This window comes from Rattus norvegicus, chromosome 8, assembly GCF_036323735.1.
Source record: "Rattus norvegicus strain BN/NHsdMcwi chromosome 8, GRCr8, whole genome shotgun sequence".
Taxonomy (NCBI): domain Eukaryota; kingdom Metazoa; phylum Chordata; class Mammalia; order Rodentia; family Muridae; genus Rattus; species Rattus norvegicus.
In genome coordinates, this window is record NC_086026.1 from 28,213,834 (window position 1) to 28,236,634 (window position 22,801).

The 22,801-nt window shown below is 48.1% G+C and overlaps 1 protein-coding gene across 26 annotated transcripts in view; it reads left to right on the plus strand.

The window, feature by feature from the left end:
- Positions 1 to 22,801, plus strand: part of Ilf3 (interleukin enhancer binding factor 3) — a 38,181-nt gene extending 15,380 nt beyond the window's left edge. For 4 of the 26 annotated variants that reach the window (XM_008765994.4, XM_063266242.1, XM_039082212.2 and 1 more), the window contains 19 exons: positions 5,328 to 5,425; positions 6,169 to 6,398; positions 6,850 to 7,027; positions 9,707 to 9,854; positions 11,139 to 11,230; positions 11,607 to 11,702; positions 12,241 to 12,352; positions 12,778 to 12,875; positions 13,429 to 13,540; positions 13,627 to 13,737; positions 14,870 to 15,069; positions 15,384 to 15,551; positions 16,547 to 16,672; positions 16,831 to 17,007; positions 17,104 to 17,260; positions 17,377 to 17,430; positions 20,559 to 20,924; positions 21,513 to 21,641; positions 22,091 to 22,801. In XM_008765994.4, coding sequence (XP_008764216.1) covers positions 5,423 to 5,425; positions 6,169 to 6,398; positions 6,850 to 7,027; positions 9,707 to 9,854; positions 11,139 to 11,230; positions 11,607 to 11,702; positions 12,241 to 12,352; positions 12,778 to 12,875; positions 13,429 to 13,540; positions 13,627 to 13,737; positions 14,870 to 15,069; positions 15,384 to 15,551; positions 16,547 to 16,672; positions 16,831 to 17,007; positions 17,104 to 17,260; positions 17,377 to 17,430; positions 20,559 to 20,924; positions 21,513 to 21,641; positions 22,091 to 22,227 — 2,694 coding nt within the window. In that variant the 5' untranslated portion in view covers positions 5,328 to 5,422 and the 3' untranslated portion in view covers positions 22,228 to 22,801. Of the gene's footprint in view, positions 1 to 5,327; positions 5,426 to 5,747; positions 5,787 to 6,153; positions 6,399 to 6,849; positions 7,028 to 9,706; positions 9,855 to 11,138; positions 11,231 to 11,606; positions 11,703 to 12,240; positions 12,353 to 12,777; positions 12,876 to 13,428; positions 13,541 to 13,626; positions 13,738 to 14,869; positions 15,070 to 15,383; positions 15,552 to 16,546; positions 16,673 to 16,830; positions 17,008 to 17,103; positions 17,261 to 17,376; positions 17,431 to 17,870; positions 19,223 to 20,558; positions 20,925 to 21,512; positions 21,642 to 22,090 lie in introns of those variants that run through there. The other 22 variants (XM_008765990.4, XM_017595942.3, XM_039082210.2 and 19 more) reach the window with 16 other exon arrangements.

Here is a 22,801-nt window from a genome sequence, read left to right on the forward strand (position 1 = left end):
GCCAGGAGAGGGTAGATTTCCCCAAAAATGGAATTACAGAATGTTGTAAGTCACCATGAAAGTGCTGGGAATTGAACTGGGGTTCTCTGGAAGAGCAGCATATACTCCTAATTGCCAAGCCACCTCTCCAGTCTGCATAAACACACTTGACAGAAACATCATCATCACGATTTGTGAGATTTTACCAAGATTTGGCTTGGTTGAGAGTAGTGTACATGGGACTGGGGACATGCAGCCATAGCTGACATCTGACTCTTTAGGACTTTAGGACTTGGGGACAGCCAGCCACAGGTCTGACTCTTTAGCCCTGGGTATTTTCTGTGACTGGCAGGATTCAGGCTATGGTTAGTTTACACGTCTTTGTTTTTAGTTTATCAAAGTTTAGTGTGCAGTAAAAGCAAACTAGTGGGGCCAATGTGTGTAAAGCCCTTTCTGTCTGTCACACCTGAAGACCCGAGTTTATCCTCAGGACCCACATGGTAGAAGGAAAGAGCCAACTCTTTTGAGCCTGATCACCACAGGCACACCATGGCATGGATATCTGTGTGCGCCCCCCCCCATACACATAAAATAAATAATAATTAAAAGGCAAGCAGTGGTTTGCACTGTTGCATACCTGTAAACCCCAGCAGTTTGGGAGACTAGGGCAGGAGGGTGGCAAGTTCAAGGGTCACCTGGGGGAACTTAGGCAAGATTTCCTTAAACCATGAAAAGGGGCTGGGGCATGGTGTGGCCTGAGGTAGGCATTTACCCAGCATGCCCCAACCCAGGGGGTTTATTCCTAGTACTGTATACCAGAACAGAAGACCTGGAGGAGCGCCTTAAAGAAATGAGCCCCAGGACATCCATCTCCTGCTCACCAACGGCTGGCAGTTTTATCATGCGTTTTCTCCCTGGAGCATTTTGGGGAAACACCAGGCCTGTAGTAATATCAGCCATGTATTTATCTGAACTGGGTATAAGCAGGTAGATCAAATTATTCCTCCACTCCCCACAGCTTAAGGCATCATGATTATTTTTTCTTGCTTGCCCCCCCTCCCTTTTTTGTTTGTTTGTTTGTTTGTTTGTTTGTTTGATTTTTGTGACAGGATCTCACTTTGTAGCTCTGGATGGCCTGGGCCCTGCTTTGTAGGCAAGCTGACCTAAAATTCAGAAAGATCCACCTGCCTTTGCTTCCTGGGTGCTGGATTAAAGGTGTCTTTTTTTTTTTTTTAAAGTTTTGTTTTGAAATTTTTATTTATGTGTGTCTAGATGTGATGCACATTCTCTGCACTTGTGTACAGTCCCTGTGGTCCATAAGAGGGACATTGGACCTCCTGGACATCGGTTAGAGGAGGGTGTGAACTGCCTGGTGTGGGTGCTAGGAACTGAACTTGAAGTTCTTTTTTTTTTTTGTTTGTTTTTTTTAAGATTTATTTATTTATTTATTATATATAAGTACACTGTAGCTGTCTTCAGATACACCAGAAGAGGGCATCGAATCTCTTTACAGATGGTTGTGAGCCACCATGTGGTTGCTGGGAATTGAACTCATGACCTCTGGAAGAACAGTCGGGTGCTCTTAACCGCTGAGCCAGCTCTCCAGCCCTTTGGTTTTTTTGAGACAGAGTCTCTGTACATAACTTGCTGTCTGCTACATAGATCAGGCTGGCCTCAAATGAACAGAGACCTGCCTGTCTGCCTCCTGCGTGCTAAGATTAAAGTTCCCCCACTGTACCTTGCTAACTTACTACATCGCCACTAGGTCTTCTGAACAGTACTTTTTTTTTTTTAAAGTATTTTTTTTCTTGTGTGTGTGTGTGTGTGTGTGTGTGTGTCTGTCTGTCTGTCTGTCTGTCTGTCTGCCTGCCTGCCTGCCTGCCTGCCTGCCTGCCTGCCTGCCTGCCTGCCTGCCTGTCTCCTGGTGCTGTGTCCCTGTATTGGGTAGGTATAGAGTACAAATGTCTGTGTTTGGAGTTACAGGAAGGTGTCGTGTGTCAGCTATTGAATATGGGTGCTGGTAGTTGAACTTCAGTTCTCTACAAGAGCAGCTAGTGCTCTTAATCACAAAACTGCCTTTCTAGCTCTCAAGTATTGACTTTTGAGATATATTTTCTCTTAACCTAGGCTGGCCTTAAACATGTCCTAAATCCTGATCCTTCCTCTACCTTCCAAGTTCTGAAACTGGAGGTGTGTATGTGTACAGCCTTGTATAGTTGACTCTCAGTTGAGTCCACTCTCTTCCCTTTCACATGCAAGAACCCAAGTCGTCTGGTGACAGTACTGCTATTAGGAGCAGTAACTGCTACCATCCTAAGGCTCAAGACTAGGCCTTTGTGGCTTATATAGGCTGACCAGCTTAGCTCCCCCATCACCCTACTGAATCCTTTTCAACAAGTTCCTTAGGCAAGAAGGGTTTTCGTGGGTATTGTTTTTGTTTTGTTGCTGTTTTATAGCCCATTGCCTTTAATTAAAGTTGCTTGTAAAAGTATGTCTATGTAGTAGTGGTGGGATTGTTCCATACTCTGGTGCATGGGCAACTTACTAATGGTTGCAACATTGAAGAAATGACTCCCTGTTCTCAGCAGTAGTTAATAACTACTAGGAGGGCTTCAGTTAGGGTGGGGCCTCATAAGCCGCTCCTCCATCTGTGCTGAAACGTTGACAGATCCTAAGCAGTGTCGGTCTTGTGCAGGTAGCCCTAGCTACTGGGAGGTTATGAGTGCAGTGGCCGGGTCACATTAGGAAGACATGCTATCACAGTGTTCCTACCACATCCTATGGCTCCTAACATTCTGTCTAGCCTCTGTTCCGTGCTGTTTCCTAGACCTTGGAGCAGTGACCATATGTCCCATTTAGGGCACTTGGCCTGGTTATGAGTCTGCATTAACCCAGGCCCACTGCAAACAGAAGCTTCTCTGGCCAAGGTTGAGAGTACTTACAACTTTTCCATGCGACAGAACTCCTTTGGACCTCATATAATTTTCTCTTATCTCTGCAGTGTCCTCAAGGGTCAGGGCTCTTCCTACCTTTTTTCCTTTTCCCAACATGAAGGGTTGATATTTTGGTTTATTTATATGTGTGTTTGATTTCTTTTTGTGTGTGGTGTATATATGTATGTGTGTGAGGGGAGAGGAGAATAGTGTGTGTCCCACTCTATCATGCGCCTTAGTCCTTACACAGGTGCTCTTAATGAAGCTAGAGCTAGGCAGTGAGCAGAAAGCTTTAGTAGCCATCTTCCTATCTCTGACCCACACAGTGCTGGGGCTGCAGGCTTTCCTGCATGAGTGTTGGGGACTCAACTACAGGTGTTCATGCTTGATTAGCAAGTGCTCTTCTTACCCAGTAATCTGTGTCCTGCCCTGTCTATTTATTGAAATAGGGTTATAGCCTAGGCTGCCCTTAACTTTTGCAGCCCGTGCCTTTGCTTCCTGAGTACAGGGAATACTATCATGGCTAATGAACACAGTTTTGTTTTTCTTTTGCCTTCCTTCCTTTTTTCTCTTCTTTATTTCCCCCCCTTTTGAGACAGTTTCTCTGTGTAGCACTGACTTTACTGGAACTTGCTTTGTAGACTAGGCAGGCCTCAAACTCAGAGATTCCTTATGTCTCTGCCTCCCCATTGCTGGGATTAAAGATGTACACCACCAAGTTCCACACTTTACTTAATTTCTTTCTTTTCTTTTTCTCCCTCCCTTTCTTCCTTTCATAGCATTAGCTGGCCTGGAACTTGTTCTGTAGAGCCAGTCTATCCTCTGTCTCACAGTACTCCTGCCCCTGCTCTATCCTCACCAGGTTTTGGAAATGGCACCCATATTTTGATGAATTTTTTTTTTTTTTTGGTTCTTTTTTTCGGAGCTGGGGACCGAACCCAGGGCTTTGCGCTTCCTAGGCAAGCGCTCTGCCACTGAGCCAAATCCCCAACCCCTGATGAACATTTCTACCCACAACATATTTTAGTAGCTTGTTTTTTGTTTAGTTATGTTTCATTTTTTATTACTTTTATTTGTGTGCATGGGGAAGAACATGTCATGTCACCATGTGGTGGTCAGGGAACAACTTGAGCAATGTACTTGTTTCTCTCCTCCTATTGTGTGGACCTTAGGGTTTGACGGAAGGTCATCAGGCTTTGTGTAGCTCATTCTGGCCTTTTGCCTCTGCCTGTGCCACCATGCTCAATTTACATTACATTTTGAGTGTTAGTGCTGGAGATAATACCCAGGGTCTGCAGTGTGGTAAGCACATGCTCTACTACTGAGCAACCCGTTCCACTGCCTGCGCTAGTTTATTTATAAAGCCAGGCATACTTTGTTGTTGGAGTGCAGCCAGTGAAATGAACATGTGTCTAGCTTATATGAGTCCCTCTGTTTTGAATCTAGAATACAGACTAAGTAAAAGCTTGATTTCTGTGACAAATGGCCTGTTACCTAGCACTTGGAAGATGAGAGAGGAGACTCAGGAATTCAAGGTCATCTTTCCTCTGTGTAGAAAATTTTAGGCCAGCCTGAGCTCTAATTGAAAATCCTGCCTTGAAAAACCAATCCTAGGATTGGGGAGACAGCCTAATGGATAAATCCAAAAGCTTGCTGCTCATGCATGAAAGCCTGAGTTAGAGTTCTATTGTCCTTGGACCATGGCCTCATGTTAGATGTAACCCTCGTGCTATGGTGGGACAGAGACAGGAGGCTCCCTAGGGCTTTCTGGGTGCTAACCTAGCTCTAGGTTTGGTGAGAGGCTCTATTGTAAAGGGGGTAAAGTGGGAAGTGATAGAGCAGGACACCTAACACTTCTCTGTTCTCCATGTGTACCCACAGAGACTGGTGTACATACAGCACACACTTGCAAAGTAGAGCATATGCCCAGAATGTGAGTCCCTGCTTGGTTCCAGAACTGCAAGAGTCTAAGCTAGGCTTGGTGGTACATGTCTGTTGTCCTAACACTTGGGAGGTGAAAGCCAAAGGATTTGAAGTTTGGGGGCCAGAAAATCCTGACAGCCTGCCCCCGATACACACTGTGTCATCTGTGTCATGCGCCACCACCCACTACCCCATTATCCCACCGCATTCCTGGCTCCCATTGCATGCTATATAGGAAGAAATGAAATGGGGAGCACAGGGGAAATAGAAACACCTTCAGTCTGTCTGTCTTCTCAAAGCCTGCTGTTTTTGTATTGGGAAATTGGAATGAGTTGTTTGGTGCTTTGGCTTGGCTACCTGGAAAGACAGATGTATCCTGCTATGAGCAGACCTGTTGTCAGTTAGCAACTTTATTCCTACTACCAAGTATTCAGCTACTGAGATCATCCATTTCTGGGATATTGAAACTAAAAAGGTTTTCTGATCTTATAGATAGTTGAAGTATTGGTAACACCAAGGAACTGTCACAATTTGAAAAGATAAGCCAAGGCTGATTTCCAGACACTACAGGAAAAAAGGAGGGGAAAATGGTAAGACATTTTTTTCCTTTGGTTGTCAACACTTTTCCTTCACTAATGTACAGAGATGCTTATAGCATGTCCCCAAAGCATTTAATGCTATTAGCATTTTATCTTAGACATTTGAATTCTCTAAAGTAATTACGTGTCACGATGTGAATACAGTAGTCCCCCCTTAGCTGTGTTCTCAATTCCCGCGGTTTCAGTTACCTGCGGTCCTCCGCAGTCTGAAAATATTAAGTGGAAATTTCCAGAAAGAAAAAAATTGATAAATTTTAAATTGTGCGCCGTCCTGATGCCTGCGTCATTCACCTCACTTCATCTCATCACGTAGGCATTGTATCATCATCACTTCATCACAAGAAGAAGAAGGGTGAGTAGGACGATGCTACTTGGAGGGAGACAACATTCACATTCCGTCCTGTCTAAGCCCTTCCTGTGCCTGATTGACCGATTAAACTACCATACCTGTGTGCGTAGAGGTCAAACCCAGACCGTATTGGTTTTGGTGCTGTCCGCGGTTTAAGGCTTCCATTGGGGTCTTGGAATATGTACCCCGCGGATAAGGGGGGACTACTGTAGTATAGCGATACGTAGACTGCCCCATTCCTGCTGCAGCCTGGAGAGTCTCCTCTCAGGTTCTGGGTCCTGTTCCTGTAGACTGCCTTCTCTGAAGGAAGGCATGGCACTAAGTGGCGAGGGGTGGGCTGCTGCCTGTCCTTGCATCATTTTTAGCGTAGTTTTCACATTTCCAGCGTCCCATGAGAATTTTTGTGAATGATGATCGCCATGTGATGGCAAAGCATTCTTCAGTATACCCAACACAAGAGGAGCTGGAGGCTGTACAGAACATGGTGTCCCACACTGAGCGGGCCCTCAAGGCTGTCTCTGACTGGATTGATGAGCAGGAGAAAGGCAACAGCGAGCTCTCTGAAGCAGAAAATATGGACACACCCCCAGATGATGAGAGCAAAGAAGGGGCTGGGTGAGTCTCAGTGTCTCTGTCTTTGTGTGTGTGTGTGTGTGTGTGTGTGTGTGTGTGTGTGTGTGTGTGTGTGTATGTATGTATGTGTATATGTTTGTTGAGTGCTTAGGTCTTTTCAGTCAGGGTCTCATGTAGCCCAGACTTGCTGTCTCACTATGTAGCTGCCCTTGAATTCCTGATGCTGCCTGCCTCTATTCTGCCTAGGTCATCTAGTGTTTTTTTGTGACAGGATCTCACTGGATAGCCTGTGCTGGCGTTTAACTTATTTTGTAGCCCAAGGTAGCATCAAAATCACAGAGGTCCTTCTGCCTCAGCACCTTGAGAGCTGGGATTACAGGTCTGTGTCACCATGTGGCACAGCTAAGCTAGCATCTCTTCTAAGAAGTGCCAACCTCTTTGAGTTCTGGCTAGGTCGGTTTCCCATTGAGCCCGACTTTTGTCTGTCTCTCAGGGAACAGAAGGCGGAACACATGACTAGGACCCTGAGGGGCGTGATGCGGGTCGGCCTGGTAGCCAAGGGTCTTCTGCTCAAGGGGGACTTGGATCTGGAGCTGGTTCTGCTCTGTAAGGAGAAGCCCACAACTGCCCTTCTGGACAAGGTGGCTGACAACCTGGCCATCCAGCTTACTGTGAGTTGTCACCACCACTACCACCACCACCACCATGCCAGAGGAGTGGGGGCGGGAATCCTAGTTCTTGTAGAGAAGAGATGGTCAGAGGAAGGGAGGGCCTATCTGCCATGTGCCAGGGAGCAGGGCTCCTTCCTGGCACTTCCCATGTGCTCACCTTGATAATAGGCAGGTGACTGAAGCCATGGTGTGCTGGTGGGAAATCATCTGCTGTCTGTAGTGGTGCCCAGTCTGCTAGTTATTGAAAGCCTTGTGCTCCTGCATGAAGCCTGGGCTGGTGGGCTAGAAATGTAGAGGCTGTGTGGGATAGGGAGGTCAGACCTGGGCATACTATAAACTCCATTTATCTCACTGCAGCTGGAGGGAGTTGGGTGGTAGAGTAGAGGAAGAGAATCAAAAGAGTGTGGTCATGGTAGCTCATACCTGTAATCCCAGCATTTAGGAGGCTGAGTCAGGAAGATTATATTGAGAATTCACTTCCAGCCTGGGCTATAGAGTAAGACCCTGACTCAAAAAACAACAACAACAAACTTAGTCATTTCTTCTGTTACTAAAATATTGGATAAGTAATGGTCTTTTATATTTATTTAACATTTACTAAGCCAGACCCTGAGTCAGATATGTCTCTCTCTCTCTCCCCCACTTCCTTTGAGCATCTGTCCATTTTGGCCCACCTTCCTTCCCTGACTGAAAGAATCTCATACAGCCCAGGCTGGCTTTAACATCTCTTCTCTCTTGCCTCCAGAGTGCTAGGATTATAGGGGTGGCTCTCCCTGGGCAAGTTGCAGTGGCTGACATCACACTTGTCTTGAGTGATAGGGTAATGTGACATTCACGAGTGGAGAAGCTGACAGGGCAGCCAGAGATAGCAGCAAAGCTTCTTCTCTGCCACGTTCTGCACTTTTAGAGAAGTCTTCATGGGTTTAACTAAAAGATGGCAGACAGAGATTCAAAATTGTTTTTAAGTCTTGCTATTTTGCAAAGAAAAATGTCTCTGTATGCCAATAAACCTTTGCATAATATGTTGGGTACAGGACAGTAGTGTGAGTTGAGATCCAGAGAAACAAATGTAGAATGTTAGAAACCTGAGAAGAACTGCTAAAGGTCATGCCCTCAGATGGTTTCTCATAGCTGTGATTTCAGTCATCATTATGTCTTTTTAAAGATTGTTACATAGAGCACATTGGTAGATGTTGTAAAAGAGCTTTGTGAAGAGCTGTTCATTAGGGACGGTAGTGGAAGTGGTAGCTGTATCACAACCTGCATATAGTGGCTTGGTGAGATTGCCCAGTTCCATTCCTAGTGCATACACAAGTCCATGCTCATTGTGTCAGTGGGTCCTCACAGCTGACATCCCCGCTCTCCCTCAGGGCTTTTGGACATCTGGAGATAGGGGAAATGAGGCATGCCTTCTCCAGTTACTGGTTGCCAGGGGTGCTTTAAATACTCCTCAGCAAGAGTTTACCTGATCCAGAAGGTGAACCATGCAGATAGAGAGATATCCTATCAGTTTCCAGAGCACTTGTCTTTGCAGTATATATGTGCTTTACTTCTTTTAACAAGAGTGATAAGAGAAACCTAATTTCCAGTTAGCCTAAATTAGCACATTAAAGCAGTTGAGCTTGCACTGTTGAGGACCCTGTAGACTGCCCTTATCATTGGCTAGAGGCTGGGGTAGTGGTTGCTTCTCTTCCATGTTGTCTGCTGATCGCTTCTCCCAGCATGAAACTTGTTTAGGCTGAGGATCCCCTTCTGTCATGGGTACTGGGCTTCCCACACAGTGTCTTTGAGTGACATGTTCTTCGTTGTATAACCTTGAAGTGTTGACATGGTAGATGTATGTTAGAAATCAGAGCCTTAAGACTTGAGGTAGCCCTGAAGTTGAGGCGGGGAGATCCATGTGGTAAGAAGAATCTGCCTCAAGAAATGGAAAAAAAACCCCCTAGTTCTGTGTTAAAAATAAGTTCTCCCTTTGTTATCTTAGGCTAGCCTTGAACTCAGTCTTCTTGCATCTTCAGTGTTGGGATCGTAATCATGTACAAGGCTGGCTAGCTGTTGACTTATTTATTCTAACACTGGATTTCATTGTGTAGCCATGGCTTGTCTGGATCTCACTGTGTAGACCAGGCTGCAAGTTCGAGAACTTGCAGTGGCCTCTTGCCTCTGTCTTCAGAGTGCTGGGGTTTCAGGCATGTATCCCATGCTCAGGTTTGAATTGTATTCTTGTTTGTTTTTAAATTAAGATTCACTGTTGTTGGTATTACTCTGTTGCCCTGGCTGGCTCTAGCCTCTTGGGCTCAAGTGATCCTTTGGCTTCAGTCTCCCAAGTCATTGGAATGGCTGCCACTGTACTAGCTCCTTTCATTCTGTGCCCTTGAAATAGTATTGTTCTGTGGTTTGTGTTAGACCTCATCGTCCTGCCTCAGGTCTCTTAAGTGATGGGATTATAGGTCTGAGCCACCAAGCCTGGTTTTCTACACTTTGACACTCCTAGGGAGAAATAGCTTCTTTGATTACAGAATTAGAGACCCAAAGACCTGGCCAGCCAAGGGCAGCTCCTGACAGACCAGATAGGTGCCCCTCCTAACATTCATAGCCTGAGACTCAACAGAGTTTGTTAGATTGTTGATTGCCTTGCAGAGAAAGTGTTTTGAAAGCTACCTTTTTTTCCTCCTCCAGACTGTAACAGAAGACAAGTATGAAATACTCCAATCTGTGGATGATGCTGCGATTGTGATAAAAAACACAAAAGAGCCCCCCTTGTCCTTGACCATCCATCTGACCTCCCCTGTTGTCAGAGAAGAAATGGAGAAAGTATTAGCTGGAGGTAGGGAGGCCGAGAGAGGCCAGTAGAATATTGCAGACTTGGTGTTCCCTCTTGCTCAAATGTGCTATTCAGTTTTAGAGTGCTTTGATTAGAGGGTGTCAGTGTAGCTCTGACTGCCTTTACTCTAAGTTCATGTCTCCCCTTGGCCTTGTGTTCTTGGGAGTTTGACCCGACAGTGGCACTAAAAGTGAGTAGCACTTTGCATAGGGAGTGCACCGTTTTGTTTCTCTTACTCCTGGAATGATCTGGAATCTCCTTGTTAAACTTGTTTCCCTCTTGAAAAAAAGTATGTCCCCGGGATTCTTCCAGTGTTGCAGTGGTTAGCAGCAACCAGATGGCTTCTGTATGAACGAACGGCACGTAGGAGTAGTGATCGACTGGCCCTGCGGCACAGCCTGGGTGTTTTGTTTGGCCTCTGCCTGTGGCACTCTATGAGCTTTAGAGAGGCCAGGAGCAACAGCAGAGTTTTGGATAAGGTTTTAAACTATTGTGCTGTCTTCCAGCCCAGTCTGCACTTGAGATGCTAAGCTAATGCATCATCCACAATTCACTGGTCTCCCTGGAGGCCTCGTGGGCCTGCTATCAGGCCTTATCCAAATCCGTGAGAGCTGGCAGAGCCAAACGACAGCCTAGTTGTACCGCAGTGGAGGCTGACTTGTTGATTCCCCTTTGGCACACAGATCTGATGCCAGTGAACAAAGCCCTCTTAGCTTATCCACTCAGGGACGCTGGACCTTTGACCAACAGGACTCTCTCTGTCAAGGCCTGGGGCTAGGGCAGTCCTGCCTGGTGGGTGGAGGTGGTCCCCTGTGCTACAGGTGGATGCCTGTTTGTGAGAAGCAGAGAGGGAGTTCATTTCCACTCCCCCACCTCTTTTTTTTTTTTTGTTTTTTGTTTTTTTGTTTTTTTGTTTTTGTTTTTCCTATTGTAAATTCTAGCCTAGCTAATTTGTGGGGAGGAAGCAAGGGAATGGTCTACTAGAAGATAGGGTTAGCCTATCTTTTCCCTTCCCCACCAATTGTTCCTTGTAGAGTAACTTTTCTTTTTTGATTTTGTTTTTTGTTTCTGTGGTTTAAAATCTGGGAGAGGGCCTCCCAATTTTTCTGACTTCCTCTCAGAGCAGAGCTGATGGCACTTTAGCCTCTCCTTCCCTTGTCCAGGGTGGACACAAATTGAGATTGTGGGAGACTCAGCTGCCCTTTAGGAAGCTGCCACATCCCCTTTGTACCTGACAGAACCCCTTGGTCAAACTGTGCCTTGTCTTCTTATTCCATCCATGAATAGAAACGCTATCAGTCAACGACCCCCCGGACGTTCTGGACAGGCAGAAATGCCTTGCTGCCTTGGCGTCCCTCCGACACGCCAAGTGGTTCCAGGTTTGCATTTTGTTCTTCTCTTTGTCTTTTGGTAGAGAATGCCTAAGTTTTGCAACATGGCTAACTTTGACGATAAAGTGTCCATAACATTGACTTGTAGCCGTGCCGATCTTGTTAGCACCTGCGGCGTGCAGCTGCTAAAGGAGCGCGCCTCAATCAATTTGACTTGACAACCCTGAGGAGGCTCATGCTGAGTGAGGGCTGCTTTGCAATAAGGGTAACAGGCGTCCACATAAGCAAGGAGCGAGATGCTGGCCACATACTTGGTGGCTGTCTACCCTTGGCAAAGCAGCACCATGAGACTCAAGTTGTTCATGTTTGCCTGGTGTCCTCCTTGGTGCCCCAAGTATGAAGAGTCTGTACTTTCTTCCTCTAGGCTAGAGCCAATGGGCTGAAGTCATGTGTCATTGTCATCCGTGTCCTAAGGGACTTGTGTACCCGAGTGCCCACCTGGGGTCCTCTCAGAGGATGGGTAAGAGATAATTGTAACTAGGAGCGGGGGTAATGTTTGTCTAAGCAGGCCCTTTCAGAGTAGCCTTCCCATAGCTTCATGGCTATTGGCTTGGGTGGCTGTTGTGATCAGTTATACCTTGGGTTGGGGTTAGAAGCAAGACTAGGGCCTTCTGAGAGGGGCATAGTTTAGAGAGGAGGTGGGAGCTGGCCGGGCAGTCTGCTGTGACTCATCTAAGGATAGGTGTGCGGTATTCTTGAACCTCTTGCCAACAAGGGCCTGAGGCCTATTCTGCCAGCTGCCTGTGTCTTAACAGCCTGCCATTAAGAACATCCTTCCTAGTGGTTACATTATAAGTTTAATTACCCACTTAGGTTCTCGGTGCTGCTCCTTGGCCCCCACACTGCCCCTGTGAAAGTCTGCCTAGATATCTGATGTTGGACTTTCACCTCATTGTTGGGCTTTGATTCTCCAGACCCCTTAGCCTCTCTCACCCAGTAATAGGGCTTCCTGGGATGTCAACTGCAGCTGGAAGCTCATTGTACTTCTTGCTTTTTAGCCTCTGGAGCTGCTGTGTGAGAAGTCCATCGGCACTGCCAATAGGCCAATGGGTGCTGGTGAAGCCCTGCGGAGAGTACTGGAGTGCCTGGCTTCCGGCATCGTAATGCCAGGTTGGGGCCTTGTGATTTTCAAGGGACAGGGAAAAGTACAGGGATGAAGGCCTTACAGCCACTGCCTCACTGGTCCACTGACTGGGTTAGGGCTTCAGCAACTCCATGCCCCCCTGCTAGGGCCAAAGCATGTGACTACCCTCTTGCACCATCATATCCAGCCCTGTGCCGGGTCCGCAGCCATAAATCAGAGGGCGGACCCGGGGCCGGTGGTGACCCACTCCCACATGACTTTCTTGCTCTGAGACACACGATTTATTTCTGTCAAGGGCTGGATGCCGAGTGGGTCACCGAGCTCGGTGTGTTTTCCAGAGCTGGGTGTGGATGGGGTGCGGGGGGGTAACACACCTGGTTCCCTCAGCCAACAACTTTATGAGACGACAAGAGATAATCCTCTGCATATCTTCCTTGTTTCCTGCCTTCAGATGGTTCTGGCATTTATGACCCTTGTGAAAAAGAAGCCACTGATGCTATTGGGCATCTAGACAGACAGCAACGGGAAGATATCACACAGAGTGCGCAGGTATAGTCGTCGCCATTGCCAACATGAGCCCTTACCCAGTCTGCACTCACTGGCTCCCAGTTCCATTACTGGGCATTTGAAAGGCAGCCCCTGGATCATAGGCTCAGGTTGGGGACCAAGGCAAAGGCATGGTGTCTCTGATACAGGGTGCTCCAATCTGGGCTGCTGCTTTGTTCTGGAGCCACATGTGATTGTTGTCTGCCTTCCACCCTGCTTGTGTGCCATGTTGGCACAGCAAGGGCAGTAGGCAACAGCTTTGCAGTGGGACTCTTCCCCTGTGGGTCTACCACCAGGCTCCATGTGGCAACCAGTCCCCAGGTTGGGGTCTCCTGTACTCATTTTGAGGGGGGTGGTCACAGGCTGGCCCTCCCCCACAGCAAGGCTGGGCCCGAGCTGTCAGGCCCTGCCCTGGCTGTCAGGGGACCCCCTTGATGACCTAGGGGAGACTGTTAGTAGTCCTCCAGCCCCTGCCCCATCTCAGAAGGCATTAGTAAGCACACACACGGTCACTATAGCATGAGGCAGCCGAGTCAGACTCTCTTCCCTTCTATAGCATGCTCTGCGGCTTGCTGCCTTTGGCCAGCTCCATAAAGTACTGGGAATGGACCCACTGCCTTCCAAAATGCCCAAGAAACCAAAGAACGAGAACCCGGTGGACTATACTGGTAAGGACACACAGACATTTGTGACAGAGCTCTCTCTAGAATGCTGTTCCCATGTATCAGCTGTTTTCACTTGGTCTCCTTTTCAGTTCAAATCCCCCCCAGCACCACCTACGCCATCACACCCATGAAACGCCCTATGGAAGAAGATGGGGAGGAGAAGTCTCCCAGCAAAAAGAAAAAGAAGATCCAGAAGAAAGGTATGTGCCCTGGTTTGTGTACCCTCTCTTCGTCTGGCTCAGTCACTGTGCTGCTGGAAGTTAGGAGTGTGCTTTTATTTTTGTTTTGCTTTGCTTTTTTTTTTTTTTTTTCTTTTTTCTTTTTTCTTTTTTCTTTTTTCTTTTTTTTGGAGCTGGGGACAGAACCCAGGGCCTTCTGCTTGCTAGGCAAGCGCTCTACCACTGAGCTAAATCCCCAACCCCCTGCTTTTTTTATTTTTTTAAACACATATTTAAAGTCTTTATTACTTTATCCATTCATTGCGGGTTTGTTTGTTTGTTTCTTTTGTTTTGTTCAACCTAGGGTTTCTCTGTAAACCAGACTATCCTTGAACTCACCTGCCTCTGCTGCCTAAAGGCTGGGATAAAAAGCGTTGCCATCACTGCCCAGCTTAAAAGTTGTTGAATTTTTTTATCTGTGTATATTTTAAAATTTTTTGTATGGGTGTGAATGTGCATATGTCATGGTGTCATGGAGGTTAGAGGACAGCCTTGGGTATCTATCTTTGCCTTGTTCTAGACAGGCTGTCTTTGTTGTTCACTGCTGACTAGGCCAGGCTAACTGTCCCCATGCGCTTCCTGGGAATTCTTGAATTTCCATCTCCTGCCTAGCCATGGGAGTACAGAGATCACAGATAGGCTGTCTCGTCTGTCTCTACATGACTTCTCAAGATCTGAGCTCTCAGACAGTCATTCACAACAGTAGGCTCTTTGGCCTCTTAGCCGTCTTCCCAGCCCTTGATTTTTTTTATTTTTTATTTTTATTTTTTAAAGACATGGTCTCTGTTTCGTAGCTATACTTGTCCTCAACTTGGCTGTGGGGACCAGGCTGCCCTTGTTATTTAAGACATTTACACTAATGTCTTGGTTTGGTGGCCCGCATCTGTAATCTCAGCACCTGTAAGGCTAAGGTGAGAGAACTGCCATGACTTCAAGTCTAAGCTGAGAGTGAAAGAGAACCTTTCTTGTCCTGTCACCTCCCCCCAAACTAGTAATAGGCACAGATGCTCCCTTGAGGAGGGTTCTAGCAGAACAGAGGGTTCTAGCAGTCTCCAGGCTTTGCCTTTTCTGAGCTCTGGAAGTTTCACCCCATCCTGCCTTGTTCTCTTCTTAGAGGAGAAGGCTGAGCCTCCCCAAGCTATGAATGCCCTGATGAGGTTAAACCAGCTGAAGCCAGGGCTACAGTACAAGCTGATCTCCCAGACGGGTCCTGTTCACGCTCCCATCTTCACCATGTCTGTGGAGGTAGACGGCAGTACCTTTGAGGCCTCAGGGCCATCTAAAAAGACCGCCAAGCTACATGTGGCTGTGAAGGTAAGTATGGGTACTCCTTTCCTAACAGAAAATGCACTTCCCACATTGGCCTCAGGTTTTTCAGGCTTAGAGCATGCATCTCAGCAAGGGTATAAAAATACAGGTAGCTAGATTTTTGGACCATTTGACAAGTTACGTCTATTACTATATCTACATCATATGTTCAGAGATAACCTGAGGAACTGAAGGAGAAAAGGCAGCTGGGATTGTGCTGCAGGCTCCCCTAGGAAGCTCTGTGGAGTATGGGAAGGACCTGTGTAGGTGGTTCCCTGCAAGCCTTCCTCATCTGAGCCCTGGGTCTGTCTGCTCCACAGGTGTTACAGGACATGGGATTGCCAACAGGCGCTGAAGGCAGAGACTCCAGCAAGGGGGAGGACTCTGCTGAGGAGTCAGATGGGAAGCCAGCAGTAGTGGCCCCACCCCCTGTGGTGGAAGCAGTCTCCAACCCCAGTTCTGTCTTCCCTTCAGATGCCACTACTGAGGTGAGCCACCTGGTGGGTGCTAGAGATGGTGCTGCATGCAGGGTGGGTGCTAGGAATGACCTATTGCCAGAACAGAGCAGGTAGTTACTAGTCTTTACATGCAGAACAGAGGCAGGCTCGTCCAACCTGTGGCCCAGTGCGAAATCCCAAAATCACTTCACACAGTATGAGATTATTTTGCATTTTTTTTTGTTTTTTGTAACTGGGGTACCTGGTTCTCAGACTTAAACTGCTTCCCCCAACCCCCTTTCATTTTATCTTTGTGTGTGTGTGTGTGTGTGTGTGTGTGTGTGTACACAACACGTGTGCAGTGCCCTCATCCCTCAGAACTGAATTTCTGAATTTACAAAAGGTTATGAGCCACTGTGTAGGTGCTGGGAACTGAATGTGGAGAAGAGCCGGTGCTTTAAACCTCTGAGTTAGCTCTTTCCCCCTTTGATAGAGTAAGCGCCATGGCAATTGCACTTTATTATTATGATCTGTGTGTGTACACATGTGAGGACTAAGCATCCACAGCACACGTTTAGTGGTCATAACTTCTAGAAGTCTTCCTACTGTGTGGGCTCCAGAGACTGACTTGGATCATCAGGCTTGGTAGCAAGCATCTTTACCCATTGATCTTGCTTGTCCCTATGTGAGAACTTGGTATCTAGGAATGTTTTGCCCTATCAAAAGGTTGGACTTAACCTGCCAGATTAAGCAAGTCACCCGCACAGGAAGCTATGGAAGTCCTGCAGCCAAGAACCCTGTACCCAGGGAATCAGAATGACATGAGTGGAGGTGGTATTCACTGAGACCTGCCAGCTGGCATACACATAGGGGTGCAGAGGGGTTCAAGGGAGAACGCTTAGCTTATTGACTTTTCCTTTTGGGTGGTGGAGTGCCCAGTTCTAATTTATTGGGTTTTTTTTTTCTTTTTTTTTCTTTGTGTGTGTGTGTGTGTGTGTGTGTGTGTGTGTGTGTGTGCGCGTGCTTTCCCTGAGGGTGTCAAACAGCAGGGGCCGATTTTGACTAAGCACGGCAAGAATCCTGTAATGGAGCTTAATGAGAAGAGACGTGGCCTCAAATATGAGCTCATTTCTGAGACAGGGGGCAGCCACGACAAACGGTTTGTTATGGAGGTGAGTAAGCAGGTGGCTAGAGGCAACTCCAAGTTTCATGGGAAAGAAGTGCTCTGGGGAGGGAGGCCTGGTCCTCAGCAGAAAGGTTTTGAGCTAGGCCCTCAGCCCAGAGGAGGTGCTGGGTGAGCTCAGCCCCCACACAGTGTATTTTTGTACAGGTTGAGGTGGACGGACAGAAGTTTCAAGGTGCTGGCTCAAACAAAAAGGTAGCAAAGGCTTATGCTGCACTTGCCGCATTAGAGAAGCTTTTCCCTGACGCCCCTCTTGCTCTTGAAGCCAACAAGAAGAAAAGAGCCCCTGTGCCTGTCCGAGGCGGACCCAAATTTGCTGCCAAGGTGAGGAAGGATTTAACCTTTGACCCATCTGACCATGGGTGGGAATTGGATGATCTGAGGTTAGGGTGAACCCCATTCCTTTGCATTCTCTTTCAGCCACATAACCCTGGCTTTGGCATGGGAGGCCCCATGCATAATGAAGCGCCCCCACCTCCCAACATCCGAGGTCGGGGCCGAGGAGGTAACATCCGAGGGCGAGGACGGGGGCGAGGATTTGGTGGCACCAACCACGGAGGAGGCTACATGAATGCTGGTGAGGGCCCTCCTCCTTCCTGTCACCTACTGGCCGACTAGGAATGACTATGTACCTTTTAAGGCACAGGGTGGATGGGCACATGGCTACCCTGTAACCTGTCTGTTCTTTTGCAGGCGCTGGATATGGAAGCTATGGGTACAGCAGCAATTCGGCCACAGCAGGCTACAGTAAGTGTGCACTTTCTGTGTCTGCTCTTGGGAAGCTGCGGCAGCATAGTCTGGGTCTGACTAGGGTAGGGTGCTGGCCTCAGCATCTCTGAGGTTCAGGGCCACCAGCCGTACCTTTTTGCGGTTGATTAGGTTAGCTGGCCCTCAAGCCCCCACCTCCCCATCCCCAAAGTGTGTCCTTGACAATTTTAATGCTAAGACACCCCTTGTGTACCACTTAAGTTCCTTTGAAGTCGGCATTTTAAATTTCTCTGCTTTAAGCACCAGTCTTTGAGAATGCGCCTTCCTGCCCGTGCACCGCTCTTGTCTTGAGAAGGAGCCTTCATTGGGGGGTCACACGAGCAGAGAAATCTAAAACCTGAATTTCAAATGTGGCGCTCTGTGCCCTTTTTCAAAAGAATTCTAATTTCTTCTCTCTGCTCTGTCTCCCCCTTTTGTAGGTGACTTTTTCACAGACTGCTACGGCTATCATGATTTTGGGGCTTCCTAGAGCGTCTAAAAGTATTGACACAAAATCAACTTTTTACTCCAATTTCCTCCAACTCCAAAACCCAAAGTGTCCGTGCTGTGTCCCTGTGCTTCACTGGGGTTCTCAACCGTGGCTTTCCACCGCAGCCTGTCTGAAACTGTTAGCCTGCAGACTTAAGACAATGGCAGTTTCTATCATGAGTTTGCCTTTGAACTTGGTCATTTCGAAGTTCACACTAAGTGGAAAAACCCTTTTCTCAGAGAATTTGTGTGTGTGTGTGTGTGTGTGTGTGTGTGTGTGTGTGTGTGTGTAGCCTTGCACAGAATTCTAGAGCCAGCGTTGTTCAGCATCAAGGCAAAAGCCCATCATTGCTTTTTATGGAAAGCATTCTTTTATTTAAAGAAACAGATAATGGCACGTTTTAATCTACCTTTGTCTTAATTTACAGCAGGTTTTGTATGCAATTTTTAACCTTTTCACAAGTTTTCACATCTGGTTGATGCCTTTGGCAGTGATGAAAACTTTCAGCACATCTGAATCCACAGCAGCTGACTTTTTTCCTTGCCTTTTGAATGAGCATGTAAACCTCTGGGATGGCCAGAACTTGTGTACTGCGTAGAGCAGGGCCTCCCACCTTTTGTAAATGCTCTGGTGGGTCCTTGGGGTGAGGAGGTTCTGTGGCTGCTTTAGTTAAGAGAGTGAACTTGCAAAGGCATCAAAACTGCGCTTCCGTTACTTGTGTGAGAAATGAGACAGGCTTGAGAGGAGGGAATAACGTAAAATTTTGCAAGTCCTGATTGCAGCGTGGACTCCTGGATTGGGTTTGGCTTTGTTTTCTTTTTCACAATGGGGCTTTAAAACTGAGCTGGAGGAGCCTGACACATCCCACCCTTTTTTTCCCCCAGCAAATTGCTGACTTTGGCCCGACCAGGGTCTATACTGCCTGGCACACAGACACTGAATCTGTGTGCCTAGAATTTGTCCCAGTGTGTAAAGTGGTGGGGAGCCTTGTGATATTGTGGTTAGGCCTCTGCTTTGTAGTTTTTGCTGCAGATTTGCCCCTGCCTTGACTTGCAAGATTTGACGTTTATTCAGGCAAAAAGTGGTCAAAATGGTTACTGTGTGATTTGTTCCCCAAGGTTTAAAAAGTCAGTGAAACTTTCTAAGATTTTGCATGATGTATTTTATTTTATTTTTATTTTTTAGAAAGTTCTTGTTGGCAAATAATGTCTTTTTATACCAGGAAATAGTTCTGAATGACGTTGAAGACCTTCCCTTCCTTATTACTATTATTTTTTAAATGAATACATGTTAAAGTAATGAGCCCTCCGCACTCGAGTCTTCATTCATGCCTGGCTTCAGGCAGGCAGCTCAGTTGCTCAGCATAGGACCCTGGGGAAGCCAGGACAGGGGCTTGGAGGAGGTGCTGGGTGGGGTTGGGGATAGTTATGGAGCCCTTCCTTGGCTTCCCAGTATCCTCACTGAACCTCCATGTGTTTGCTTTCTTGCATTGTGGAACACTTCCCCCTGCAGTGTTGTGGCTTTGTGATGGGGCGGGAGAAGACCTGTCTAGAGAAGGGCTTGCACAGGGGTATTGCCTCTCCTGGTGCTTGTGCTGGTAGCTGGGGGAGCATCAGCATGGGGCAAGGTCTGCATCCCCGAGCGGGTGAAGGGAAGGTGTGGTACCCTTAGTTTCCAACCTGGGAAGGAAGGACAGGCTTTGTGGGAGTATCCCTTTTCCCTTCTACCTGTCTTGGGTTTGATGGGGTTCACTGGGCTAAAGGTCTGCATGTTAAGGCACCTACTCTGGGAATCCAGGTTTCTAGGAACTCCAAGGCCCCTGTTGAGTACTGGCTTCCCTTGAGCCTGCCTGGAGATGGGAGCTCCCTTCTTCAGTGGGGCTGAAGTGATGCCTTGGCCCAGCTCAGCCCATGTCACTCCACCCGTCTCTAATAGGGAGTATGTTGACAAACCCAGTGATCAGAAAAGCAGGAGCCAGAGACTGTATTGGCTGGCCACAGTGCTAGCTCATCAGTCCTGCCACTGAGGCCCACCAGACATTTTATTATAGCCTGTGCTTGCCTTCTCATGAGGCTAGGGACCCATTCTGTGGCCTGAGACCTGTGTTTTTCACAGGAAGAAAGGAAGCTTGGCAAGTGTCTGAGTCTCAAATCACTGTCTTAAGAGCACTTGGTCTTTGAAGAACCGTGGTGGCTATGGCGAGGCATCTCCTCCTAGGGTCCCCAAGACTTAGGCCTGTTGAGTTCATTTCCTGCACGGAGGGAAAAGGGGGTGGCTCACTGCTTCTGGGTGCTTTGCTTTTCCTGTCACCGTTGGGGACATCTGGGTAGCCGTCAGCTAGTCCTGAATGTCATCCACGCTCGGAGCCCATCTCATTGTAATGTTGACATCTGCAAAGCTGCTGTCGTGCTGCTGCTTGGCAAAGACCCCTTGTCATCAGCTGAGGGTGAGTGGAGCTGAAGGCTGGGCTGGCTTAAGCCAGGCTGCCTCGACCAGCAGAGCCTTGTGCTCCAATCTGTTCCTCGCTGCTCTGAGCAGTAGGCTGCGGGCCAGCCTTCAGGGCCCATGACTGCTGCCTTCCTCCCCTCCCAGCCCTCACCCTGGGACCATCCATCTAATCCGCTGCTTCCCTGTCTAGGTCAGTTCTACAGCAATGGAGGGCATTCTGGGAATGCCGGTGGTGGAGGCAGCGGGGGAGGTGGTGGCTCGTCCAGCTACAGCTCCTACTACCAAGGAGACAGCTACAACTCACCAGTGCCCCCGAAACATGCTGGGAAGAAGCCGCTGCATGGGGGCCAGCAGAAACCCTCCTACAGCTCGGGCTACCAGTCCCACCAGGGCCAGCAGCAACCTTACAACCAGAGCCAGTACAGCAGCTACGGCACGCCACAGGGCAAGCAGAAAGGCTATGGCCATGGGCAGGGCAGCTACTCCTCCTACTCCAACTCTTACAACTCCCCTGGTGGTGGTGGGGGCTCTGACTACAGCTACGACAGCAAATTCAGTGAGTTGACCTCCAGTGTCCACTTCCTGGTTGGGGATGGCAAGAAGCCCAGCTCTAGCCAGGAACTGTGTGAGGCTTGATTTCAGACAGTCTTGGTTCTGAGAGGGCGGGAGGTAGGAAGATACCTGGAAGCATCACCTTGGGCTATAATTTTCTTCCCTGTCTCCATCTCTGGCTGAGGCCTCTGTCCAGGCTGTGACAAGTTAGCCAGGGTAGAAATTGCAAGGCTGTCTCCTGGGACTTCCCAAGGTCTGTGTTAAATCCAGTTCCTCAGTGAAAGCTATCCTCATGCATGGGTCTCAGGACCTTATGTGCACTGGTGCCCAGTAGGGTTGAGGAGGCGAGAGTGTGTCCACTTGAGAGATGAGCAGCCATTAGAAAGACTGGGGACTCAACAATCAGTGTGGATGGTGGGGAAGGTGAAAGCTCAGAGGAGACAGGTGGGAAGGACAGCGGGACAAATGGACTTGAGACGTGGGTTTCAAGCCTGACCTAGGGCAGGGTGACTGATAGGGCTTGCCACCAAGGTCCTTGCCTGTCTCAGTTACCCTTGCTCAGTCCCTAATCACACTGATTTCTTTCCCTCAGACTACAGTGGTAGTGGAGGCCGGAGTGGAGGGAACAGCTATGGCTCCAGCGGGTCATCCTACAACACAGGCTCACATGGGGGTTATGGCGCAGGTTCTGGAGGCAGCTCTTCATACCAAGGCAAACAAGGTGGGCCCGGACAGCAAGGGCCAACATGGGGTGGGTTGGGTTGGGGGCTTTAGAGGGCACAGGACTTGACAGGATTGTACTGGGTCTGAGACTATACTGGCAACTGCTGATGACTGTGCTTGGGGGCTGGGGAGCCTGGGCTCTCGCCCACACCTCTGTGTGTGTGTGTGTGTGTGTGTGTGTGTGTGTGTGTGTGTGTGTGTGTGTGTGTGTGTGTGTGTGTGTGTAGCAGCTGTGTAGGCTGGCCTCTCAGATCTGCCTACTTAAATGTTGAAGGGACTGAACTGAGCTGTGGGGCTCCTTTCTCTGGTCAGAAAGTCAATACTTGACACCAGCCCCTAGAGGCTTGTCCCACTTCTCAGGGCAGCAGTGAGTGATAGGCCTGTGTGACAAAGCAGGAGCTGCCACCTTGGCCTACAGTTCTGTCCTAAGCCACTTTCATCTTGCAGGAGGCTACTCATCACAGTCAAACTACAGCTCCCCTGGGTCCAGCCAGAGCTACAGCGGCCCCGCCAGCTCCTACCAGTCCTCACAGGGTGGCTACAGTCGGAACACAGAACACAGCATGAACTACCAGTACAGATAAAGGCCCAGGCTGCCCCTCTCAACCTTCTGCACCTCTGCCTCCAACTTGTCTCGGGAGATTGAGTCTGCACATCACCAGTTGCCATGTCCACTGGGCCAGTGCCCACCCGTCCACGTTGCTGACGTTGCCACGCTGTGAGGCGTGGTGGTCCCTGGGACCCGTGCTGTGACCCTATTTAGCTGTGTTTTGGACTCAGTGTCTTCAGTGGTTTGTTAGTTACCATTACACCTTGTCTGAGTAGTGTTCCGAGTTCTTGCCGTGCGGAATCCCTCTGTCTGTTTATGCCCGGTGTGAGTTCCATCGGGTGTCTTTAAATAGTTGCAGAAGGGATACGTCATCTGTTAATGCTTTTTGTGAAGTGAGTTAAATGAGCTTTCATTATTTTAATGCTTAGTGTTTCAGTTTTATAAGTGAAAATTTTATTTTAAAAAACAGTGGGGTTTGTTTTTTTGTTTTTTTGTCTTTGTTTTTGTTTTTTTTTTTTTTTTTTTTTTTTTTTTTGGTATGTCTGGATCATTCAGGCAGTACATTTGAATTCCGCTGAATGTAGATAAATAAAAGAAAAACAAAACAG